At 45.3% G+C, this 25,110-nt stretch overlaps 1 protein-coding gene across 2 annotated transcripts in view; it reads right to left on the bottom strand.

Annotated features, from left to right (window-relative positions):
- The window catches only part of drosha (drosha ribonuclease III), an 85,404-nt gene that overhangs the window by 4,813 nt on the left and 55,481 nt on the right, over positions 1-25,110 (bottom strand). Inside the window, exons 24-32 of one of the 2 annotated variants that reach the window (XM_041961283.1) lie at positions 22,658-22,804; positions 21,215-21,259; positions 17,101-17,258; positions 11,487-11,592; positions 10,010-10,151; positions 8,135-8,217; positions 6,557-6,660; positions 3,586-3,678; positions 2,586-2,632 (exon numbers count right to left, since the gene is read on the bottom strand). In XM_041961283.1, coding sequence (XP_041817217.1) covers positions 2,586-2,632; positions 3,586-3,678; positions 6,557-6,660; positions 8,135-8,217; positions 10,010-10,151; positions 11,487-11,592; positions 17,101-17,258; positions 21,215-21,259; positions 22,658-22,804 — 925 coding nt within the window. The remainder of the gene's footprint in view (positions 1-2,585; positions 2,633-3,585; positions 3,679-6,556; positions 6,661-8,134; positions 8,218-10,009; positions 10,152-11,486; positions 11,593-17,100; positions 17,259-21,214; positions 21,260-22,657; positions 22,805-25,110) is intronic. The other variant, XM_041961284.1, reaches the window with a different exon arrangement.

Genomic DNA, 25,110 nt, shown 5'->3' with positions numbered 1-25,110 from the left:
AATAATGAAATGTGAATCAGCCGAGCCACCAGCGGATCGGCTACAGACAGCACACACGCCAAATATCGGGCCCGGTCTCTTTAATGAGCTCCGAGCTGTCTGACTGAACACAGCCGTGTCGCTCACCTCTCCGACACCGCCGGAGCCGCCGATTCCGTCTGCCAGGGAAAGCGCTGCGGCAGAAACAAAAAGTTCAATCCTGCTCAAAGTGCTGCTGATACTCGAGGAGGCCTTAAATAAAACATGGAAATGAATCCTGACGCGGCGCGGGGAGGCGTTTTCGATCCAGGAGTAACACAAGGTAGGGCTGTTGTACAAGAGCAGTAATGGTGTAGCCGATGCTGCAGTGAGGGCCAACAAGACAATCAATGACGAATTACATGACACCGGGGCTAATGTCCTTGATTAGTCTTGCTATGCGAACAAATGAAGCGAGGCCCTTGACAATCACATGAGAGACAATGCGGCAACGGGAGCCGATGCGCCAGGCGGTTCTGCAGCAGATGAGCTCGAGTCTCATTATATAAGCTCATGGTCAGGAGACACACACGCATCCTTCAAAGGCGTGATTGAACCCCGCTGTCTGACCTGCATATTTAGCTCAAAAAGGAGACTCTCAACGGCAGAGTGATAGAAAATGAAGATTTCCTGCCGTGATTCATTTGGGCTCAAATGACGAATTCGTAAAAAAAAAAAAAAAAAGTGAAAAAACAATTGACGTCTGCATGATGCACGCCACCTGTAAACGATGGATGGTGGGAGACGTCTGATCGAGCACGACCGACTATTCGCTTCAGATTTGTCAGCCTGGTGCGACCAAATTAGGGCTCCAATTAATGATGACTTACATTATTGATTAGCCTTGTAGGATAAAAGTTAGTTTCCAGAGCTTGTGTTTGTCTGATCAACAGTCCAAAACACCAAGTTTATCCATAATTTACGTTCAATTTGATGATATAAAACAGAAAAACAACAAATCCTCAAACGAAAGCGAATATTGGGGAATTTTTGCCTGATAAATAACTTAATGAACCTCAAATTCAATTATAAACACTGCGTTAAGACTTTTCTCGCCCTTTTCTTTTACAAGACTAATATTATCATAATATTGCTAATATTTAAAACCGAGCAGCCCATCTCCTCTCAATCTAATAATTAATTAAAATGATATAATTGAAAGGCTCACCTCAGGTACTGCCAGGGAAAGAAAAGACTACATCGAGCTGAGGGCTGAGCTGTAATTTAGCGGGTTGAAATTAAGTGACAATACGAAGTCAAACAAAGCCGCGGAACTGGAAGCATTTCCCGCTGAACGAAGGAAGACTTGAAGAGATGATTTTAAATCAACTGACCTTTTAAAAGGCATTGCTAATCTAGTCACATGAAACAGCAATTTATGAGGGGGGAAATGTTCATTTACTAGCAACGAGCGTCTATCAATCATGGTGACAGAGGTGTACACTGGGGAGAGGAAATGGGAGGAATTAAGGGAGGGAGGAAGACACAGGAGAGAGAGTGTGTGCGCTGAACTACGCCCCCTGATAAGGAGGGAGGGAGGCGAGGGAGAGGGGGAGCCAACGGCAGACAGCGAGGGAGGCCGAGAGAGCGGCTTTAAATAATAGCAACCGAGCGCTAATGTTTCATAAAAAGCTAAAGCTCGGGTGCACAAACAGTATCAATCACAAGTGGCTGGAGGCCTCATTTATGAGCCAAATGAAATCAAATGTTGACCTTCCTGCTCTCTGCGAGCTCCACAGGTCTGTTCCAACACAGCCATTTGCGTTCACCTCCAGCTAATTAGTTGAGTAAAGGAAAAAACTGTACATTTGATTAATGTGGTGGTCACAGGGACAGCATGAGAGTCCAGTCCAAAAACTACACTTGAACACATGAACCAACTCCAACACACTCACTGCAAAGTATGAGATTATGCCTCCACATACACACGCTTTGAGTACAAGAGGAGAATGGGAGATGGTGGAAATGGCTTGTGGATTGTTTCTGAGAGCCTTGTCATTGTATTTTTTACTTGGCAGCGAATGAGACATTGTACATGCCTAAAAATCACTATCTATTCTCCTTAAGTGGCGGCTGATGACAAGATGAAAAACAGCCAAGGAGTGAAGCGGCACATAGGGAAACACGTCAGCTGCGCTCCTTCACATGTGAAGAGGAAGCTCAGAGCGTGAAGCCTCGCTCTCCTGGTCGGCGAAAGGGTTCAAAACACAGCAAAAAAAAAAAAAAAAAGACAAACTTTGCACGGCCCTCCACACAAACTTCCTGCGGCCTCTCCGGATGATGGACATGGTCGAGGACACTTAGCCTCCCCTGTCCTCGTTCTATTGGTTCTCCATCTCTGGCTAGGCCCAGTGCCTGTGCTCTGGGCTCGCACTTCAAACAGCCTAATGTCCTATATGTTGCAGCCAAGCGGCTGGTCAGGCCGCAGCTCTCTGCCAGCCATCTTGCATACTGTACAGCCAAGGCTAATATTCAACGCTGAGGCAAAGCGTGTGAAAGGCTTAAAGTGTGAATGTGTGTGTGTGTGTGTGTGGAGGGGGAGGGGTTCATGTTGCCAAACAACTCACATTTTTCGAGCGCATCCATCGCAGCTCCCATTTCTGCCTGTTGGATGCTAGATTAGAAATATTTTAAAAAAGGAGACAAAGAGAAAGAGAGAAAAGGTCTTTAGCATATTCAAAATGTCCTTTTTTAAAAAAAAAAAAGAAGAAAAAAAACAACAAAAAATAAAAACAGGCCCAATATTGAGCGGATTATCAAAAGTGCTTTATATTTGTTTTGAAAGAGCCCTTTTGCCAAACAATCCCAGGTAACACAGTGCACACATATCAAAAAGGTAAGCCTATTGGCGGCTCCGCGCTGGGCACTGTTTACGCCCGCAATTCACCGCCCCCCCCCCCCCCGTATATATCATGTGCTGTGTGATTACAGCCCGGCAGCGGAGGTGGCTCGGAGCTTAAGTCATGTAAATACAAAAACAGTAAGCTGTCAAAGATCCTATGGAAGGGACAAACTTATCGCCAGCTTAGAGCAAGACAGAGCGCTTTCAAGTAGGGGGGCCGTGGAGGGGATTTCCACACGTGGGGTGGGGTGGGGGGTGAAAGATGTTTGATGGATTTAGGTTTCATTTCTCGCAGGCTCAGCTGCAGCTTTATTGTCAACCCCTCCAACCCTGAAAAGGCCTTTGCGCAGAGATTCACTTTCTTTACTCAACAAAAGCGTGAAGACGTGTGCCGTCAGACACACACACACACGCACACACACACACACCCCTGTCCCACTGTGAGTAGACTTAAATGCAGCCCTTGATGCTGCGTCGCCTGGTCACAGACTTCTCCCGCACAAAGTGATATTTCCATAACACAATTTACGTCAAATCAATAATGAATCGATTCATTTTCATTCTGCATAATGTCTCTCCCGATAGAATAGGCCAACAAGAGCTTAATTGCTGTAATAAACACCATCAATAAAGCGCGGCCATTATTCTAGAGCCCATTAGCGGTGCATTGAGAAGTGGAGCGCCCCGTCCTGTCGCGTCTTATTGTACTGTAGCGTCTTACTCACCTTGGGCCTTTGCCGCAGCCGATTCGCTCCCCTTTGAAATAAACGGCGACGGTGTAGGTGCGAGCGTGCGAGGGTCCCACTGTCTGCAGGGTCCTGCAAATTCAAACACAGAAATATGGGATGAGACGGAGGAGGGGAGAGTTGAGAAAAAATAATAATACCCAGGAGAAAGGCACAAGGACACTCGGGGGCATTGTCCTTCAGAGAAATAACAAGAAAAAGGTTAAAAAAAAAAAAGTTTTCAATTGGAACAAATATAATTCATCTCAAGTGGCGGGGTGAGAGGCGGGGAATAATGCTTTGATTCAGTGGCGCGCTTTGAGAGCGAGCAGAAGCCATCTGAGGGACATATAAACAACTTTTAATGCCTCCCCAATTCCCCACACCCATCATCTTCAGATACCAAGATCTGTGTTTGGTTACAAAGAAAAAAATGACATGTTGGGAGAGGAATTGAAATAAAAGAATGACAATAGTCTTTGAGAGACCGGCGGGTTTTTGATGCGCTAGAAGGGTAAACAATGAAAAAGCTTAAGAGGGACCAAGAAAACTTCAAGAGGGACGACGAGAGAATATCACTCAGCTAATTTACAGATGTACCTCGTTTAGAAAGAATGAAAGCCAAGCTGTCAATTTTTGCTCCATTTCTGCAGGGACGTATGTACATGACAGCAGACAAAACTTGGGAGATGTTTGAAATGTTAACATTAGCATAAACATCTCAAGCCCAAGCTGTGAGTCACCTAAATTATTCACAGACAATTTACTTATTTCAGGAGAGCGATCCATTTTTAATGCAATGTGGTCACTTATGACACTTTATCAATTATTCAGCTCCCTTTTCTCACTTACAAATGAAGAAGCACATAGCATGTGTGGAGCAAATAAGACTCTTGCGCGCGACGTTTTAGCCAAGTCTCAGCAGGGAGAGCGCGTCGCCTGGAATCATCGCGCCGCTGAAATAACACAAAACGAGACGGAGTAAAAAAAGGAAAATCTGCGAGCTGCTGGGAAGACGTCGACTTCAAGGCCGCGCGCAGATGGAAGTGTGCGGGGGAGAGGAAACGGCGCCGTGGAGGGTCTGCGCTCACACGAAGAGCAGCGACTTACTGACTCAGGCCATTCGCCGCACAACGTGGAAGCGCGTGTCTGCTCCCCGATCCGTCCCGCCCAGGCGACGTGCACAGTGAAGTGATGGTGCTGGGCACGAGGTGTGAATCTGTCACCAGCAGGACACATCCACCGGGGAACCTTAAGCGAGGGGCTTGGTGCGATAACTCCCTTCCTTCACCCTTTCTGTATCCTCTCCTGCCCTCGGTCATTCAGGCTCTTTCAGGCTGACTCACACTCCCCCTCGCCTTCTGTTTCTCCTCTCTTACACTTGTAAACAAAGACAAGACGCTCACAGATTTGGCGCCAACGACTTCTGCATGAAATGCTACACAAAAGGTTAGTGATTCTGGCTTATGGACACACAAGGGGTCAGGTCATCTCACGAGGAGGTTAAGGACGTGCTTAAGATCAGCGTCGAACGGGAACAAAGCCCGCAGCAATCGCGCTCAAAGCCGCTGCGGCAGGAGCCTCGGATTCACCGCCGGCGAGCTTCACGGAAGCTTGTGTCTGTTTCTGTGCGGGCCGAAATGTTGAAATTCAAGTCACCCAGGGGCTCTATTTGTTTCTCCTTCACGTTCCTGTGGGCAATAGAGTCGGAGGGAAGTGTTGATTGTAGTGTCAGAGTTGTGCTGTGTCAAAAATCACCATCCGTCGGGCGGATACACAGAATGATAAACAGAGCGGCGCTGAAAAGACATCGAAAGGAAGAGAGAAAGGCAGGAAGAAGGGACTGATTAAATGCTGGATTGTGGAGTTCATTGTACACAGAACCGCTCCGTCTCCAACTGCCCTTGCACGTCCAGCCAACCCAGCCTTTTCTCAGAGAAAACACTGTTTGTCAGTTTCCATGGCGACACACACACAGCGTCATGGCAGCTCTCAAAAGCATTCTGTCAAACGACACTTGCTCCTTGACCTTTTGTCAAATAAGAGGTCTCTTTGGCCGTGTTTATTTATCACAACAACAGAGACCTTTACACAGCTATTCACAATGTTCAGGGACCAATGGCATAGAGGAAAGTTTGGTAAATTATGTTTGGGCCATTTCATTTCTCTGAATGTGTATTGTGCTCCGTGTGATGCCTGGCTGAACCCATCTCAACCGTCTACTTTGGCTCACGCTGAAGAAAAGGGACATGAATATTTTCTTTCCCTTTATGTGGAGTGTACACGTGCATGAGAGCCTGCACATGTTCAGATTTTATCAGGGCACCAATCTCAGAATTTTTCTAAAATTGGCAAATATATGAAAATTGAATGTGATAAAATAGATTAAATATCTATATTGGATAGTGTGATGTGATTCTGTTTATCCTGCGTTAGCTGCTCCTTTCATGTGTATCAGACCAGTGACTCCCAACCAAACTAATATGTTTGCAGTTTCTTGTGCGTGGAAAGACGTTGAAGTGTTTAGAATGAGTTGTATGTGATGAGAGTCTGTGAAAAATAGTTCGCAAGTGCGCAGAGAAGCTGAAACACAGTTGAAATTGTAAGGTTGAAAGTAATGGAGAACTGGTGGAATAGCTCAAAGTGGTTATAACAGACAGCTAAAAGTAATGGAACAGTTAGTCTAGTTAACTTAAAGTGACAGATTAACAGCTGAAATATGTGAAAGTAACTGATAAATGGCTGAAATGAACGGCGGTGTTGATGAAAGCTACTTGAATTTGTCTGACAGCTGTATCTAACCGCTTTATTATCCAAACATTTCCTCCTTGTAATTATATATTAGAACTTGAATCCACTCTGAAAGGTGGATTTTAGTGAGAGGAGTCACTGCCAGATAAAATGCTTGTTTTCTAAAATCCAACATCAGCGCAAGCTTCAAATAGCTGCGTCTTGTTTTCTGGAGTCTTACTTGTACAGCGGGATGTCGGGCTCCTTGCCCTCTGTTCTCAGGGTCAAACAGCACTGCTGCAGCTGAGACTTCGGGTCGTTCCAGTCCTGGTTCAGAATGAACTCCTGCGACACGACAACCAAACGAGACACACATGTAACGAAACCACAAACTTCTTTCAGAGAATCAGAAACATATGAAATAAAGATCAGCCGCAGTTGGAAACTCTCCCCCCCTCGGTCGCGCGTGCTTTTATTTCATTCCTGCCATGACCCCCTCCACCATTTACCCCCTCTTTTTGCACTCGCTTATTTGCTCTCTCCCGGACTGGCTCTCCATCTCTGTCTTCACGGTGAGTACAAATCACAGGCTACTTAAGACAAAAGCCAATCCCCGGCCAGATATAAAGAGCGTCTGGGAGTCTCCCAGGTGTGCAGCCCTGATACATTTCTCTTATCCAAGGGGGACTTCTAAAAGCCCTTCCATTAACAGGGAAGCAGCCTTGTCATAAAAAGGCAGACTTTGAATCCAGAACTGTCTGCTCCTATTAATTTTCTACAAAGAGTGCTTCTGCTTCTGTTGCTCGCACTCTCCTGCTCTCTCGCTGCACTGCCTCCCTAACTCCTCCATCTCCGCTGTTCTTGCTTTCGCGCTGCACTTCCCTTTTTCTCCTTCCCACTTTTCCTCTCTCTGGGGTGGGGGGGGGGGGGCATCTACACCCCTTTAGCCTAAAGCAGAGAAATTAGGCTGTTTTGAAAAGAGTGTAGCACATACAGTAGCTACGCTCTTCTCATAAGCGAACATACGCAAAGGAGCATTCATGTCCCTGGTTTTGCCTCTGTATTTCCATCCAAATTGGATGAAACAGCACAGTGTGCAACACTGTGGTTTCCAGAAGGCTATGTAAGGAGACGTGCTGGCTGTTTCACAACTTTTCTCTTGGAAGTGGAAATGAGGTGCTCTCTTGCAGCGACCATGACGCAAAGCTCAGCTCCTCCAGAGCTGGGGATTCTCCCTGGAGAGGCACACCAAGACAGCAATTAGCATGGCATATCAGACCGCTGCAGCATCTTCACAAGGAGAGGTCCACGCTGTGTGGGTACCCGCACACGAGCATGTGTGTGTGTGTGTGTGTGTGCGCACGCCCGGCGAGGTACGACAGCGTGCGCGATAGTTCGTGTCTTGGGCCTCTTCTGTCTAAATTTGGACAATCCAGTGGTGCTTGAGAACAGAACGCCTGTCCTTCCTCACTCACATCTGACCATGGGAGTCTTGACTGAAGCTTACTCGATTTATCCAACTCTTGGAACACCCGAGAAGTGGACGCCATTACGGCCCAAGCACTTCTTGGGCCAAAGGGAAAAACACCAATAACACTGCTGCGATTCCCGTTAAAGACGACTAAAGTAGCGATCAAGCCGCCATCGCGCCAGACATTCAACAGCTGAGCACCACTTCAGGCCTTGCGTCAATGCTAGCGCCATTAGAGCCCGGCCATTAGCTCTCTCATCACCTCCCTTGTTCTTTCTCTCTGAGGTGCCCGGCTAAGCGGCTCATTGATCAGGCGTGAGTGGTGCATGGCTATGAATAGGGGCTCACCTTCAGTCGGGGGAAAAAGCAGACGTTCATGAAGGTGTGCACATACTCCAGATCTTTATCGATGTAGAGAGCCGCGATGAAGGCTGCAGACAGAAAAAGAAAGAGAGCCATTATAAAAACCAATGAATTAACAAAAGAGCTCAGCTGCGGCGTGATGTTAATGTAAACAGTTTGAAAAGATGGATGCGTAGCTCCCTGCCTTATTCCATCTAACAGGGAATTGGTATAGCGAGGGCCACACAGGGTTCAGAGAAACATCCATATAATATACGAGATAAAACTGTATGTCAAGCTGAATTGAGAGCAACTGCCGGTCTAAGTGAGCTGAAAAAGAATTGAAATGTAAGCAGTAGGTGCTGGGTGTCATCTTCATCTCCTGGCCGTCCCTTTGTTTTCCTCTTCTATTAGCTGCCAGAGCATTTACTCATCCCCGTGACTAAGACACTGGGACATGAGGGAGGAATAATAGGTAATATTTCAGGAGGACAGTGCGGGCCTGTTGTAGCTGCAGGGCACGGCTGTTCATATGCGGAAGAGCTGCACTCATTTCCAGCACTGACCCCCATCCCCTTCCTGTGTCATCAACTCTGCTCCGGCCCGAACCTTGATGGATGATTTGAAAGGCAAATGACATGAAGCTCATGTATCACGCTCTGACTATTGAATGCCGACTTGGGACGCATGAGTGCTTTCTTTCTTGCTTTGTTCTCTCCACTTTTCTGCCAATCGGGAACGGTCTCTTCCCGTTCCCCTTTGTACTGCAGCCCCTGCCGCTGCCAGCGCCCCCTGTTGGCCTAATGTGGACTGCCAGGGGTCTCGCCATAAGGCCCACACACCCTTGCTCTTTGTCCTCCTTCCTCCGCATGCATGGAGGGGTCACCATACCCTCTGCTGATATTATTTTGGACATCATCATCATAACTCTTTGCTACACTTTCCTTATTTGATCATCACTTCGGCATGTCATGATCCCTGACAGGCTTCCCACCCGCAAACGAAATGCAAAATGCGTTCAACCAGAGCGAGGCTGAACCTGCTCTGCTGTGACAGCTCCCCTGTTTGTGCCTCAAATATCTGACAAAACGTAAGAATCTTCACAGCCGGAGCACATTTTGCTTTTATTTCAACCACAGTTTCAAAAAAGTTTGTTCTCCTTTCGTTTTGGTCAGTATCTGCTCACTCTGAATTTGATGCAGCAACAAACAAGTTGCTCCAAAAACACCTGTTTGGAACATTCCACAGGTAAACAGGTTGCTTGTTAACAGGTGATAGTATCATGACTGCGTATGATTGGATAAAGGAGTACATGGACTCAGGAACACTGTTGTGGGTCACACAGTATGAAAGCATGAAGTTCTGCTCACTGCCACCAACTCATGAATGCTTTCTCACATGTTAACGAGTTCTGTATATAGCTTAGTTCCGTCATGAGACTCTCAGACCATGGTGGAGAAAACAACCACCTGATAATGCAGATAGTTTTGTCTTGTTACTCTTCCAACATCCACTTATTTTACTCTGCACACTTTGGACGTCTTATTCTGGAGAAAACCACAAGTAGCTCATTAACTGGGGGGTATTGTGTCGTCTGTGGCTGATGGAATTAGAGGGAAAAAAAAAAGAAAGAAGGAATCATCAGTAACTACTTCAGTCATACTAAGCACATAGGGAGCGTCTTCCAGTGTCTTCAGCAGAGAAGTGACTGTGTTTGACACCTAACACAAAGGGAACAAAAGAAATCAATAATTGCACTCCGTGCTGCCATCTTAAACTGCACACTCTGAAGACACATACAAGAAAAAGGGTTAGCCGGGGTCTGAAAGGGTCTATAAAGATGTCTACTTCTGCAAATGAAACAAAGAGCTGTGAACATACACTCCAACAAGTCGGCCAGAGTCTTGGTCCGCAGCGCGACCGGCCGTTTGGTTTTGTCGTTGGTGATGGCGAACTCCTGCATGCCCAGCTCCTCCGCCACTTTGGCCTGCGTTCGGTTGTTTACCAGCGAACTGCGGAGCAGCTGTGGACAGACGAAAAGAGCATCACGTTCTCGCGCCCAGGTGTGAACGCGCAGCCACACAAAACTGCACACGCAGACATGGAAATGCACAGACGCGCATGGAAACATCAAAATAAACCCTGCATGGAATAATTCATCAAAGACAGCAATGGTAATGCAGAGTAAATGTTTCAGGGAGATTGCACGTTGCTCTGTTAAATATTACATTGTGACTTGGAGCTTAGCGAATAACAACATGTTAGACTGGGTAAGGTACATTTACGTCCCTAAAAGGAAAAACAAAAACACGTTAAATATAGCTACAAGATGCGGAAAAGAGCAAATAGAATGCAATATGACTGTCTGAATCCGGCTTGCTGTGATGTGTCCTCCTTAACAGCACACACGCAATCACACACACACACACACACACACACACACACACACACACACACACACACACACACACACACACGCACACACACTGGTTGAATGAGCACTTTTTCTCCCGATTTGAAATCCATTTCAGATGTACCCCATCTTGACTCTTGGGCATAGGCAGTGCTGGAGCTTTCAGTCTCTCGACGAAAAGCTCGCTGGAAGCTTTTAAACAAATGACGTCACGGTCTCCATCTATGAGGAATATCCACGAATAAATATCTAACCGCAAAGGTTTCTTATGCGGTTTCAGTCCGGTTCAATCCCCCCGGCCTCGAGGAGTCAGTCTTCTGAAGAGAAGCGCTGATGCTCGATTGAACAGAGGGAGTCTTAATGCCATCTGACGCCGTCAGAAAACGGACTCGCGCATTCAAAGCCTGATCATTTGCTTTGTACCTGTGTTACAACTTTGCGCGCACGGGCAACTTTATTTTTCAGACGCTTGACAGCTTCGGCAGAAATGCGCCAACAAAGACGTGTTATAGAAAACCACTGAACAATCGTGTCTCATGACGATACCCATCACAAGGAGTACAGTAAACATCCAGGCACAGTGTGGGGTGAGCAGTGGAAGAGAGTTACATGGAGTTGTTTCATGGAAACAAGCAAAGAGGAAGGGGTTGAAAACCTGGCTGGCACTCGGAGATTCAAAGATTGATGGGAAGGAAGGAAGGAAGTGAGAAAGGAGGCAGAGACGAAAGGAGGGGAGGGGGGAAAAAAAGCCTCTCGCACACAAAAGCACAGCTGTAACTCCATTTCAGGTAAACTTGTTTGAGAAGCAGGGAGCAGCGAGTAGCTTCAGACAGCAGAGGCACAAAGATGGAATAAAGACAACACGCAGGTGAAATGATGCCTTTGTGAAAAGCACATGGCCGTGGGCGGGAGGCGAGCCTGTGATGACATATGATTTGATCTTACTGTTAAATGTCCTTCGTGGTGGTCGGGGAAGTGGATGAAGAGGTACTCTGTGGCCACCAGCTGCATGATGGAGTCTCCCAGGAATTCCATCCTCTGGTTGTGGCCCCTGGACAAGAGGGAGCGAGGATGGACGGACAGAGGTAAACAGGAAAAGGATGAGAGAGAATAAAAAAAAAACAACGGTTACAAAAGGATATGAGGGAAATGAATAGGAGTGAGGTGGGAGGGCAGGGAGATATGGGGTAAAAAAAAAGGGGGAGAGGGCGGGTTTCACATGAGGTTATTCAGCGACACATCAGCAGGCATGAAAGGCATCACGCTCTCTTGACAAATCTACCAGGCTTTTAGTCTTTTAACAGAAACGGTGAAGTCGGCTGATGTACATTTCATGGGTGGCCTCTGGGAACAGCTGCACTGACAGGCTGTGTGACAACTCGGAGGCTGCCTGAAGTATCAGCCCTTGTGAAGAAAAACGCCGGCTTTGATTGCAATTCAAATGGAAAAAAAAAAATAAAAATGCACGCTTAAAAAAACCTCTGCTACACCTGCAGGAGTGTCTGTCAAAACCTGACGCCAATAAAAGCGGCAAGCCTGCACACGGGTTAACAGAACAACTTTCAACCTTCCAGCAATTTCTAGAAAAATCTAATGGCACCGCTGTGATACTGTACATCAGCTTCCTGAATTTCTCCCCATCAGTGAAAGGCAGGTCATTAATTAAACAGAATTATAGATTAGCATTGCAGATGTGAGCTGGTGCTGTGCCAGGCGGGCAGGAAGCATTGGGTGGTGGGGGGGGGGGCTAAGTGAGTGCCACACCAGTGCATCCAGCAGCAGAGCACATATCCATCTATAGATATGGGCTGCTTGCAGGAGGGCCGTGTCTGAAGATGAGAGAGAGGAAAATGCAGAGGTAAAGAAGAGGACGAAGCTGACATCAAAGAGAGAATAAGGTCAAAGTTTATAGTCCGATTTCTGATGCTTCTGCCTTTTATGAGCCGCAGTGAATCTGAGCCAAAGAGATCTGAGTGAAACAGCAGTTCCAGCATCTTCAGCAGGGCTGCAATGCTCACTTATTTTAATCATCAATTAATCTCTTCTTTATGTTGACTGAAAATTTAGTGTGGACAGATTGAGAAAATGCCAATGACAATTTCTATTTTGTTCTGTCTGATGTCTGATGTTCTGTCTGTTGTTCTGTCTGAGCAACAGTCCTAAGCCCAAAGGTAGTCAATTCCCACTGATATTAAACTGAGAAAAACAGCAAATTCTCACAAAGTCAGCTCCCAAAAACAAGAAAAACTGAAATAAAATGGGGGATGTACTGTTTAAAATAAGCAAACAGAACAAGCAAATGTCACTTTCCAAAGATATCTAAAGCAAGTGAAATTATAAAATCACAAAGAATCCACAGATATCTTAAAACTAGTGCAAGTTCTCAACCCTTATTAATTACATTTCTAAATTAAATTCATATCGGTTCAGTAAAAAATCTGACCCGTTCTGACATGTAAAAACACGCCGAATTACATTATTTTAGCCGGAAATTTAAGGACTTTTCCTAATATTTCCTAAAATAGTCAAAAATATTATACTTTTGTATAAGCAAAGCTGTTCCAGGTCACATTGAATTGTTAGCTTCACCAACAAGGAAAATGATGGTTTTAGGGAATCTTGAAACTGTAACTTCAAGCATTAACTCACTCTGAACCACTAATAAAATACATAGGTATACGTAGTTATACGTATATGTAAGTTATAATATCTTAAGATAATTAGGGACAACATAGCCTGAAATAAGTGAAAGGTTCATTCAGGAATTTGATTTGATCATAAGATCAATCGACAAGTCCGCCCCCATCTCTCCAGTGATAGAGCTCCTCTTGCTTCTCTTCACCCACAGTGTATATAAAGCAGAAGAGGAAGGAGAAATTCATAAATTCTAGTCGCCTTAACCACAAAAACAGCACTTTTGGACGAGTTCAACAACTTTCTGCCAGCTGACACCCAACACATACCTCTGAATGTTGATACTGTTCAATTATTTTCCCAATCGTTTTTTTTTTTTCCATTAATCATATAGTTTCTGACACATCAGGCAATAGTTCATCATAATTTCCGAGCTCACTGTGGTCCAAAACACAATGACAGCAGAGAAAATGTTTGCTTAATAAATGACAAACAGTTACCAACATCACGTCGCCCGACTGATCAATGTATTGACTCTTCCTTTAAGCAGCAGTCAGGAGTAGTTTTTTATGACGGAAAGGGTTGGCTGGTCGCCCAAATCCCATTTCAGTGCTTCCGTGTTTATTACGAGAAAATAAAAGGAAAGGATTTTGCTATATAAACCTAAAGACCAGTCAACGCAGGGACGCACGAGGAGGAAGTTGAACTTGAAAAGCTACTTTTTCATCCTCAGTCTGTCTTTAAGGTCCAGATCTGAGCTTCATTAGGAGAGACTGACACACACACTCCCACATTAAAAATAATCACAGAGCGTCTTAATGAAAAGGCTCCGCCACAACACAAGACAGCGTGAAGTGGGGGGGCAGTGGGAGGCTGAGAAAACTGCACTTCAGTACTGTGCATGCGAAGATGCCAGAGAGCATATTCTGGTTAGAGACAGATTGAGAAGGTGTAGTGTGAGCTTATTTCTTGTCCAATAGGAGGCAGAGCGAGAAAGAGAACAGTGGAGTGACAGTGAGAGACGAAAGGAGGAGAGACGAGGGGGGGGGGGGGGGGAGAGATAGAGTGGGTCGTTGCTGTGTGGAGCGTCACAAAGAGCCGTCCCTTATTCACTTCAACAGCAGAGGCACAATGCTCCAGTAAGGTGGGGGAAATTGAAGTAAAGTGTGGAGCCGAGGTCTTTATTCGCCTTTGACTTTGATCTAAAATACCTTTAACAGCCCCTCTGAAGAGGTGGCGACAGGCTGCCCGCTACACAAGAGCTGAGCACACCATTTTTAAGGCCAGTTTTCCTCCTGGTTTTTAGGGAAATAACGCTCTTGTTTCGCACGAGCACGCTTGTGTGAAAGGTTCAAACGTGTGATCTGCCGCTACTTCCTGCAAAGCGCTACTGGGGGGCGAGTGGAGCTGCGGCTCAAACATTCAGCGACAACAGAAGAAAGATCTGTCCATAACGTATGCTATGAGGATATAAAAAAAATCAATATAAATTCAAAATGGCACTTGAACGTAATGAACTCTCAGGGTCTCTCTTAGCAAAGCTGCACTAAGCAGAAAATGAATGAAGTGTTTTCGCTGCGGAGTAAAAACATTGCCTTGGCTTTAAAGTTACAGTACGAATGAGATGAAACCTTTACAGATGAGCTGCTTCATCCTCAAACAGCAAATTCAATATTTTAACATCATTTTTCATTGTTTTAGTATCATTGGTTGCAAAACGACTGTGATGGAGTTAATCTGTCTGAGGATGAAGCAGCAGCAAGGCCTCTGTGCTCAACTTACTGCCGCTTCTTACAAAAGTAAAAACACTTTTGACTAATTTACTTTCAATTCTGTGCAACCTGGTAAAATATCACTGCAGGTATAAATGTTTCAGACGACTCCTCTCATAGCTGCACGGCCAAACATGCTTTCATTTAACAAATAGTCGACTCGAGGAGAGACGGATTCTTTTTCACTAACAGTGAAATTCTTGCAACACCCAGCTCTTCCGCTGTGAGAGGAGATAGGAAGCCCAGCGCCTGGGGGCCACGGCTCTCCACTTCTGCTGTCTGATGGTAGCCTCCGGTCTCTACCGCCTCTCAACAGGGTCAAACTCCCACACTTTCTTCTTGCGCTGTCTTCTTCTAGGTCAGTCTGTCCTCCACTTCTGCATAAAGTGACGGGCCAAAGGCCAACCTGGGTTCTGTCTCCTCATCTGCTGTCTACCTTATTGTCTGACCTTCCTTTGCGTTTTATGACCTCGTCCTTCTATCCATCACAGCAGCGTGACCTACTTTGGTATAACCTTTGGTCCTTATGGGCAGCCATTGCTCAGTTCCAGCTTTCGAGTCTGTCGGCTCTATTTAGGTCAACCTGCCTTTGGCCACTAATGAGCTAATGAACATAAATTACCTTGAAAATATATGAATTTTCATATATACGTGTGTGTGTGTGTGTGTGTGTGTGTGGATTTTCTGTTCTATTACATGCGCTTGGTTAAACTTCAACCTTGCATTCACTGCGGTGAGTTTAGCTATTGGATGTGATGCCACCAAGTTGCAGAATAACATTCGTATCAACCTTGAGCTGGAAAGTCCTCAAAGTAAAGCTCAGCGGGAGACAAACCTCTGGACCTCTAATCGACTTCACAGACCATGAGTGGGGAGAGCTTTGACATTTAAGTGATGGATTAGAAGATACACAGCTGTGTACTGTATGTGCGAATGTGTGTACATGATCCGCGCACACACACACGCGCTAACACACAGAGCAATGTCCTTGTGGCAAACCTAAGCAAGCAATTACAGAGTGCAGCCTGCCAATAAGATATCAGAGGTGTGCTGCCAAGGCTAATTTGCTTTAGCTGTCAAACTCACTATTGTGTTATGTTGTAAAGCTCAGAAGTGAGTTAAGCTTCCATTGCAAATAGCTCTCTCATACTCAGAAACACCTCAAATTGGAGCGAGCAGTCTCATTAGTTCATACATTTTCACATGAAAATAGCAATCTCCTCACACTCCCATTCTATCAATGAACGAGCAAGGTTACGCCGTCACTACACGACAATGACGTGTTTGTAACGGACGGACCGAGCCGCTCTCTCCCCCATCAATTCTAAGTCGTCTCTGCTTAAGTTTGTAACTCTACTGGCTATTGGAGAAATGTCACTCTGGAGGCTGAGGGCGAAAAAACATTTCCAATGTCTGCGCTTAAATCACCTCACAGCACCGCTGTGAAACCCTGCAATTAACAAGAGAAAAGAAACTCTTCAAACAGATCACGCCGCAGCATTGTATGTGTGGTATATGTGATCCAAATTAAATCCGGATTAAAAAAAATAATAATTTCAGTGAGAATCCAGGAATTCACAAGGTGGACTGAAGCATAACGATGAGAGAAAATAATCTGTCAGATAAGAGATGTGGCTGCAACGAATGAAGAAGATCAATTTTAAACCTTCAGCCTGGGATGACTCAGTGAATCAAAACCACATTTCCCATGAGGCAGTGGGTTATGGCCTTACGGGTACAGGCAGACTACAGATCCCGTTGGATTAGGCACCGAGACACAAAAAAGCAGCGAAAGATGTTCACTGAGGCACTTTGAACATGACGTCACTTGTCATAAAGGCAGTCTTAGTGACTGTCAGGAAATGCATGAGCTGCGGGGGGTAAACATAATGATGATGTGGGAGGAGGACGCTGCCGCATTCACAGCAGATACAACAATTTAAAATGCTCTATGTATGATAAAACTCCCAGCATCTCGGATCATATTATACATTATGACGCATCATGCCTCATCACCTCCGAGGGGAACGGCAGACAAAGTCTGCCTACTTCTGCAGCATCCTCGCAAATTACATCTGGCCGACGAGCGCCGCACTTTGCATTTTAATTGGCTGTAAGTGCATTATCAACAAACAAACACTGCCCGTACTTACAAGGTGAGGTGGTTGAAGCCCACGGTCCTCAAGGTGAAGGCTCTGGCCAGAAGGCGCACATGTGTGAACAAAACACCGATAGAGTCCTCGAAGACGGTCAGTTTCTGGAGGACTGGAGACGTCTCGATCAGCTGCCTGTCTGTCTGAGGCTCCTGGACCTGGTTGAGGAGAAAAAACAGCACATTAAGGTGGTTTGGTGACTGTTTTTCATTGTTTCGTTTATAGTTTTTAGCTGCAGTAAAGGGAAATCTTAATGTTACAGCATACAACTATATATTCTGGTGCTGCCAGGTTTGTGGCAACAGTCCTGTTTGAACATCACAATGCCACGGTGCACAAAGAGAGGTCCATAAACGGCCTGCAGAGCTCTGACCCTCAACCCCTGGATCACATGTGGCCAAAGTAAATAATCTTCTTGTGGCTGAATGAGAGGGAAACCAGGTTCCATTACTATCACATGGGGGTATGGTGTTCAGGTGTCCACATACTGTGTTGATTTTGTTTGTGCATCGAGCATATTTTTGAATGTTAAATTTATTCATCTGTGACCGAATAAAACCAAGCTGAAACGAGCAGAAAGAGCAGAATCTCACAACAGGAAATATGTGCCTGTAACGACCAGCGTGACCGCTTCCAGGATCTCCAATCAGACACAAAAAAACACCCCCAACTCGCTTAATAAAGTCGTCCCGCATTAAGAGTGTCAAATGAATTCCTTAAATGGAAAGAGCTTCTACAGTATGCGCTGCTTGAGGGCCTGTTTAGAGTGTGTGTTTTCACTCTGCCTCAAAACAAACTCAGATGATCTGCAGCAGATGGAATCGCATCGTCGTTAAGTTTTAAGTCAAACAGCTCGCCTTTTCCCCCTCTCGCTAAATCCGGTGTTTCAAACGGTCAATTAATATCTCCGGTGAGGCAGTCACACTGTAAGGTGCCTCGCCTGCTACATCAGAGACTCCCGGCCTGACGGCTCTGATAAGCCTTGAAAGAATAGTTTTCGGTTGAGAAAATTGCTGTGAATGGTGCTCTTAGCATTAGCTTTAGGGCTCGGTGAGTTCAGAGCTGGACGGGTTCAGCAAAACAAGCCGCGAGCTTTTGGACTACAGTATTTGCTCATGTCTGCGGCCACTGGAAAAAGAAGCGATATGCAAAGAAAATATGTGATGAATGTTTGTTAGATCAAGAGACATCCTTATGGGCGCATTAATTAGGCTGCTAGAAACATCTAATTGGTCTCTGCGTGGTACAACTGTAAGCCGGACCAAGACATCTCTTCCACAGAAAGAAAAAAGATCATATTGAGCCACATAATTTCATCTGGACATTCAAAGGGAACTAAAGCACGTTGAGTTGACCTTTTTAGCTCGCTCCATTTAGCTGTGCACTAAAGAACAGTCACCCCAACAAAGCTTTATTCAAGGATCTCCAGGGAAAGATGGAAACCTTCATTTTCCAGCGTCTTCTTTGTGTTTAGTGGAGAAATGACAAGCAAACAGCTCAGAGTCTCCCATGTCAAGGCCATGCGCAGCGCAGAGATGTATTTTTAAACTCAGTATTTTAATTAGAGTGCCGCCAGTAATGTCATGGTTCCATCTTTCAATATGTCCTAAGAAACATTTCATTTCAGCTTTTTTTCCTTCTGTTAATTAACGAAAGGCGTTTAAATGTCATGCATCACAACTAACGGCATCTGACGAGTTCAGCACTCATAGGCAGTAGCTATCCTTCAGGGGGAATGGCCGGCAGCGAGGCTTCAAACGAAGTGAGGAGAGGAGAAAAAAAAATCAACAGCAGTTATGAAAAAAAAAAAAAACACTTTTGAAATGGCTTCAAAGCATCACTTTCAGCTCAGTCCAGGCAGAAACAGAATCAGAGCCGAGGTCTTCCGAGGCCCGAAGAAGCCTGACTCTCGTGTATCTCCCCGATAAACCGAAGCAGAAACATTGAAATTCAGACTCGACGTAAATGACGTTCTGGTAAATCATATTGGAGCGCTAGGGGTGATGATGCGTTGGTGCGAATCGAGCGAACACGAACGACATAAAGGAGCGCCTCGAAGCGTTCCACTGCGCTCTGCGGGGCACGTCGGTGGCAAGGCTAATGTATGCATGTATGCCAAAGACGGCTGCACGCATAATTACCCACGCCATGGCGAGCTGCCATTGCCATCCACTCAAATCTCATTAAGGCAGCCCCTCTTTCACCTCTGTCTTGTCATCCTCGTCTTGGTGGGCAGGCTGATTGGGGGTGACACCTTGTTGCCTCTTAGCAACAATTTTGGGCATAATGTTGTAGCCTTAACTCCTGGGGGCCTCTATCAATTATAGAATAAATACATAAATAAATAATGAAGGGAAATGTTTTTTTTCGTTGTGTGAACCTGCTTAGATATCACCTAAATACAAAAGGTCAGGATGCTATCAAGCTACCAAAAGGTTGGCACAATTTAACAGGCGTTACCCCACTGGCAGGGGACCACCCAGAGGAAGCTCAACCACGCGCAGTGTGTGGTAATGAGGCAACATCTCTGAAGCGGCTAATGACTACTGATGCAGCACACTGCGGAGGTTCCCCTCGCGCCACAGAGCGGTTGCAGGGCTGACCCCGGGGCTCCACCCCGACCATGGGGCCCGCCGCTGGAGGCCTCCGCTGTGCTCACCAGGAACACAGACTGCTGGGTACAGCGGGTTTATTCTGAGCTCTGACAGGCTCAGCTTCAACATCTCTGTGGACCGTCAGCATTCAGGGACGGAAAACTCAAGGGGCGAGGAGGCAAAGACGAGGAAACAACAAACACGCACGCACGCACACAAACATACACATATGTGCGTATTTACAACCCAGACTCCAGAAAAGTTGGGAAAACTGTAAAATGTTAAATGCTTGTGAAGATTGTCGAAAAAAAAAGAACAAATAGAGGAAAAACAGGATACAAACTAAACTCAAACTATAGATCTGTGCATTATATATAATGAGAAGGATGTCTTGAGAAGGATGGCTTAGTTTCACAAAGGAACATTTTGCATTGCACAACATGATATGAACCACTGAGCCTTTCCAGGATGCCCCTTTCATACCCAATCATGATACTATCACCTGCTACCAATCAACCTGTTTACCTGTGAAATGTTCCGAATAGGTGTTTTTGGAGCGTTCCACAACTTTCCCAACTTGTTTTAAATGAGTTGCTATAGATATCTATAAAAATCAATGAAGCTGATGAGCTCAAATGTTAAATATATTGCCTTTGGACTGTTTTCTGCTGAGTACATGTCCAAAAGGATCAGCACGTTATCACTGTTTCATTTATGTTGTCATGGTGTCGCGACTCTTTTGTTTGGAAACGGGCTTGTACACACACGTAAACAGAAACGCAGTGTGATTTCTGGCCAAACATGGATATGCAAAAAATGTACATATGAGGACGCAGCAACACTCATGCACACGCAGGGAGATGAAATGAATAAACTGCTTAAAGACGAGTCTCGGCATACACACAAAGAAACACTTTCTCCACACAAACACATCAGAGAGAAGGATGCCTGACGGTCCCTGGAGGCCCCATGTGATTCGGGACTGTAATCCTGTTATGGCATCTTTGATCTCTTCTTCCAAATCCTAATTTCAAACAAACACTGTTGACATGTTCAATGTTTCTGGGCAGATCATGCAAAGCAAAGAACGGCAGAACAGAGGGAGAGAGAGAGGGAGAGAGAGAGGGAGAAAAAGCATGATGAAGGAGAAGGGGAGAATGGTGCGATAGAGAAAGAGGCGAGGAGGAAGAGAGTCTGAGTAAATGAAAAAGGGGATTAGGGTCTCGACCAAAATGGAGATCAGCAAGACGCAGGAGCGGAACAATGGAGACTAGTGGAAGGCTACTGGGGGCCTTGTGACAGCTATAAAGAACTCAGTTAGCCTCGGGCTAAAGAGCTAACAGCTTGCCCACCTGTGTTAGCAACACACACACACACACACACACGAAAATACATACATTCAGGCTGGAAAACTTCAAAGATGGGAGAACTCCTTTGTGTCTTGGGGGGGGGTGAGGTGAGTTTTAATGAGAGGCAACTAGCCAAAATAAACATCAATAATAAATCAGATCTCAACCAACCTGCAGGGGGTGTGGAGGGTAGTTGAGCCAGACCTCCCGTAGGTTCTGCAAAGACAGGAGAGGAGAGGGGGGGAGGGAGACGAGGAGTCAGAGGAAAGAGTCTACAGGATGAGGGTCAACTGTGTTCAGAAACCCCCCCCCCAAAAAATCATTCTAACAATATGATAACAGAACAAATAAACAGGATGATTAATAAAAATATATTTAAAATACATATGATGCATAACATACATAGTACATACACATTTACATAAAATGAATAATGTGCAATACTATATCGATAAAAGATATAATTCTTTACAGATGTCACATAATTTAGGTCCCAACTTCAGAACAAAAAACATGTATTACAAGAAGTATTTCTAAGCATTTAATCATGTCTTTTGTTGAGTTTCATCAGCCTTGCACAGTTTGTGTGATGTAATTGTAGAACTGACTTGTTTTATGGGTGTTCTGATGGACAGGAAACCTTTATACTGACACACACTTCTAATTTTAGCCTGGACACACATGTATAAAGACAAACCCTGAAAAGCTTAGCCACAGACTAACCAGAGCCCTGCTGGCTGCCTTCTCGTCCTACACATCTATACAACTGATTTGTATAGATGTGCAGGATAAAAGACTGTGTTGTCTACTACAGCCACCAGCTGTGAAATGTGCAGGATAAAATACTGTTGAATGTAGTAAATGAGCAGCATAACTCCCTTGGCCTCCTTAACTACTCTGATCCTGGTTAACCACGTTTATTAAAGTTGCATCCAGTGATGTTTTTGGCCACTCGGGGGCAGTGGAACAAGCTGCAAACATCAACATCAACATATAATCACCTTACAGTTGTAGACTGTTAGGAAACAATTGGCCATTCAGTTAAACATCCAGCAGATATGGAGTCATGCTTCTGAAACACAGAGGAAATTAGGTCTGACAGCTAAAAAACTAAAAATTATGTTCACTAGCTAGTAGCTACCTAGCTTTTTTGATGCCAGGTAAAGGGCAAAAAGGGAGTAAAACCAAAACGATGAGCTCAAAGATGCTAAAATGCTTTGTGGAGCTGAAGATTCAGGTCATAATTGTGTGTGGGTTCGTTACTCTGATTAAACATTTGATTGATAAAAATATTGACAAGTCTGCCAGAAAGGTCATGTGACTTTATTGGCGGTAACACACCAAGAGAACAGACAAGCCACTCTTCACCACTATCACAGACAGCAGCTCTGTTTCTCCACATTAAGAATCAATTTAACACTTAATGAAGTTTAATTATTAATGATTCTGCAGTGGTTGAAAAAAAATGGCGACTGTAATGATGCTGGGGACAGTCATTCCTTAGGCCAAGTGCTTTCAGGTGCCATCAGCAGCCCCAGTAGGGGGTGGTGAAATAACAGCAAATAGGTCAGCATCTCATTTTCAGACCGAGAGGTCTGTATATCGGCCACCCACCAGGGAGTGAGGTGGGGGGTGAGGATGTGGATTTGAGCGGAGGGCGAGGGGTGCTGCGGTTGGAGGGTTGGTGGGATTTGGCTTTGAGAGGTGTGTTGTCTCTGGAGACACACACTGACAGTCCTGGACTCCTTGTGCCTCCCCACCCTGTGGAGAGAAATATGTGCAAGATCAACATGTTTCCTCAGCCCTGCTCTGAAGTAACCAGACAAGATCGAATGGTAGAGAGACAGAGGCTCAGAAATAGACAGCGCAGAGAGAGAGAGAGGGAGTATAAGCTGCGGCTCAAGTTGTTGCCAAGGACAACGCCAGTCAGAAGCAGTTTTTGGCCTGGGGTCTAATGTTGGGTGAGTCATAGTGGTGATAGAGATGTGGCGAGGGCCTCTAAAGTACAGTATCACTCAGGTGTTTAAAAGGTTCAAGGAGATAAACCTTTAAAATGCGGCGTTAGCCTATGGGGGGGTTGTGTGTGTGGTCAGTGGCATCGAATAGGTGCCTCATCTTCTCAACCCACCCAGCTGGCAACCCATCGCCTTGAGCAGCCAATGAAAAATTCATGAACGCGGTCAATACGTTTGAGCAAATGCTTCCTTTTGGTTGCTTGTCTCTTAGCCTGGGACTGGAGTGAGAAGCACTAAGTACATAGCAGGTATCAAGTCAACACGGAGCCTGCTCGTGAATACAACACGGGTTCTTGGCTGTGGAGGATGGCACCGCTTAAAGGAAAGTCAATAGCACCGGCTAATGGATCACTTTCACGTAGTGATTTTGCAGCCACGCAAATTGCCGTAAAATACACATGAAAGTGATGCATCTAAAGCGCAGCAGACAAATGCATACAGGCTTGCAGAGAGCGAGGATAAAGAACAAGAAAGTGCCACAACGCAAAATAAAAAGGAGAGGAAGTGAAGTACACACAAGTTGCATCGGCTTGTGATCGAGGCTTATGATTAAAATCCGTCCACAGGGCGCACGCGATCCGCCCACATGCTGTATATAGACCCGAGCAGCTAATGTTTCAATTACAGCCATTGCAAAGACAAGGCAGACAATGATTAAGCCAGCATCGAGTGGGGATTTAAGAATAACAACAGGTTTTTTTCTCCCTACTCTCTCTCTCCCAGCACGAGGAAGGTATAATTACTGGGGGCACAAATCATCATGTGCAGCAGCTGAATCACAGCCATTTGGAGGATGGAGCTCTTGTGCAACAAAGAGAAAAAAAGAAAAACATATGCAAACATGTTTATTTGAATGTCAACGGTCTACCCATAATGAGAGTTGAAATTAAAAGCAAAATGAAAAGCAACTTGGTGAATCCGCCTATGATCTCAGTTTTAAGGTGGACTTCAATCAGCGCAGCTTTAACCCACCGGGGAGATGAGACACAGAAGCAGTCTTGCACATACTCATTAGCCAACCGTGAATAGGCAACACCACAATGCCCGGTACCCACACACACACACACACACACACACACACACACACACACACACTCCATAACGGTGCTCTTCTCTGACAAGGTCCAATGCACCTTGACAAATTGGTCTCTAGCTACAGGCTGCCAATCAATCCATCAAACGTAGTAGTGCAGCAGAGAAATCAATAAGAGATAGCGTCACTGATCAATACCAACATAAAAGCAGCCCTAAGTCCAAAACGGAGGCTTTTACTCAGTGAATGGTCAAGGTGATCTTCTTATATGGGAAAACTAATGTCGACTATTTGGTGAAGTCTCTCGTGCGATTTACGGCGAAGGTGAAGAGCACAACTTTTACAGTTCTTGCGAGTGTGGGCAGAAAAGTGTGTGTGAATGGAGGCTGGCATGTGAGTGCGTGCATACATTCATCCTCCCAACTTATTACCAAACCAAGGACACAGCGGAGAAGACACACTCTGGCTTTCAAACACTGGAAATATTACCCGTAGTCGCCGCAAGACAAAGCCAATGCACAGAGCGGATGTCAACAGAGAGGGACACTGAGATGTTGAGGGGGCAAAGAGTGAAAAGGCAAGGAGTGTATGTTCGACGTTCATGCAACAGAAAGCAGAAACACTCACATCCAGTGAATGTTTTTTAAAAACAGGAACACAAATGAACGATCGGTGTTTATGCAGAAAGAAGCTTGACTCCATCGAGCAGAGACAGGAGCTACTGCATGCCAGTGAGGTGGCCTTAGCAGGGAGGGAGCTATCTGCCATCCTTTCACCCGTATGAGCATGTAAGCCTAGCACACTCTACTGGTGTACCAAGAGACCATAATAATATCAGAGTAACTCATGATTATCATGATTACAGTTAAACCTGATTTACTGGCAGTTTCTGCAAAACCATTCAATTCTGAATAAATACCAGCACTGTTAACATTATTAAAATGGGGAGAAAAGGGCTGAAGGATTCAGACGTTTATGCCATCACTGCTTGAGGCAGTTAAAAGCAAGCTGCTCTAAAA

Source organism: Chelmon rostratus, chromosome 20, assembly GCF_017976325.1.
Source record: "Chelmon rostratus isolate fCheRos1 chromosome 20, fCheRos1.pri, whole genome shotgun sequence".
NCBI classification, from domain to species: domain Eukaryota; kingdom Metazoa; phylum Chordata; class Actinopteri; order Chaetodontiformes; family Chaetodontidae; genus Chelmon; species Chelmon rostratus.
Note: the sequence above shows the minus strand (reverse complement) of the source record. Positions and strands in the feature narration are given on the sequence as shown.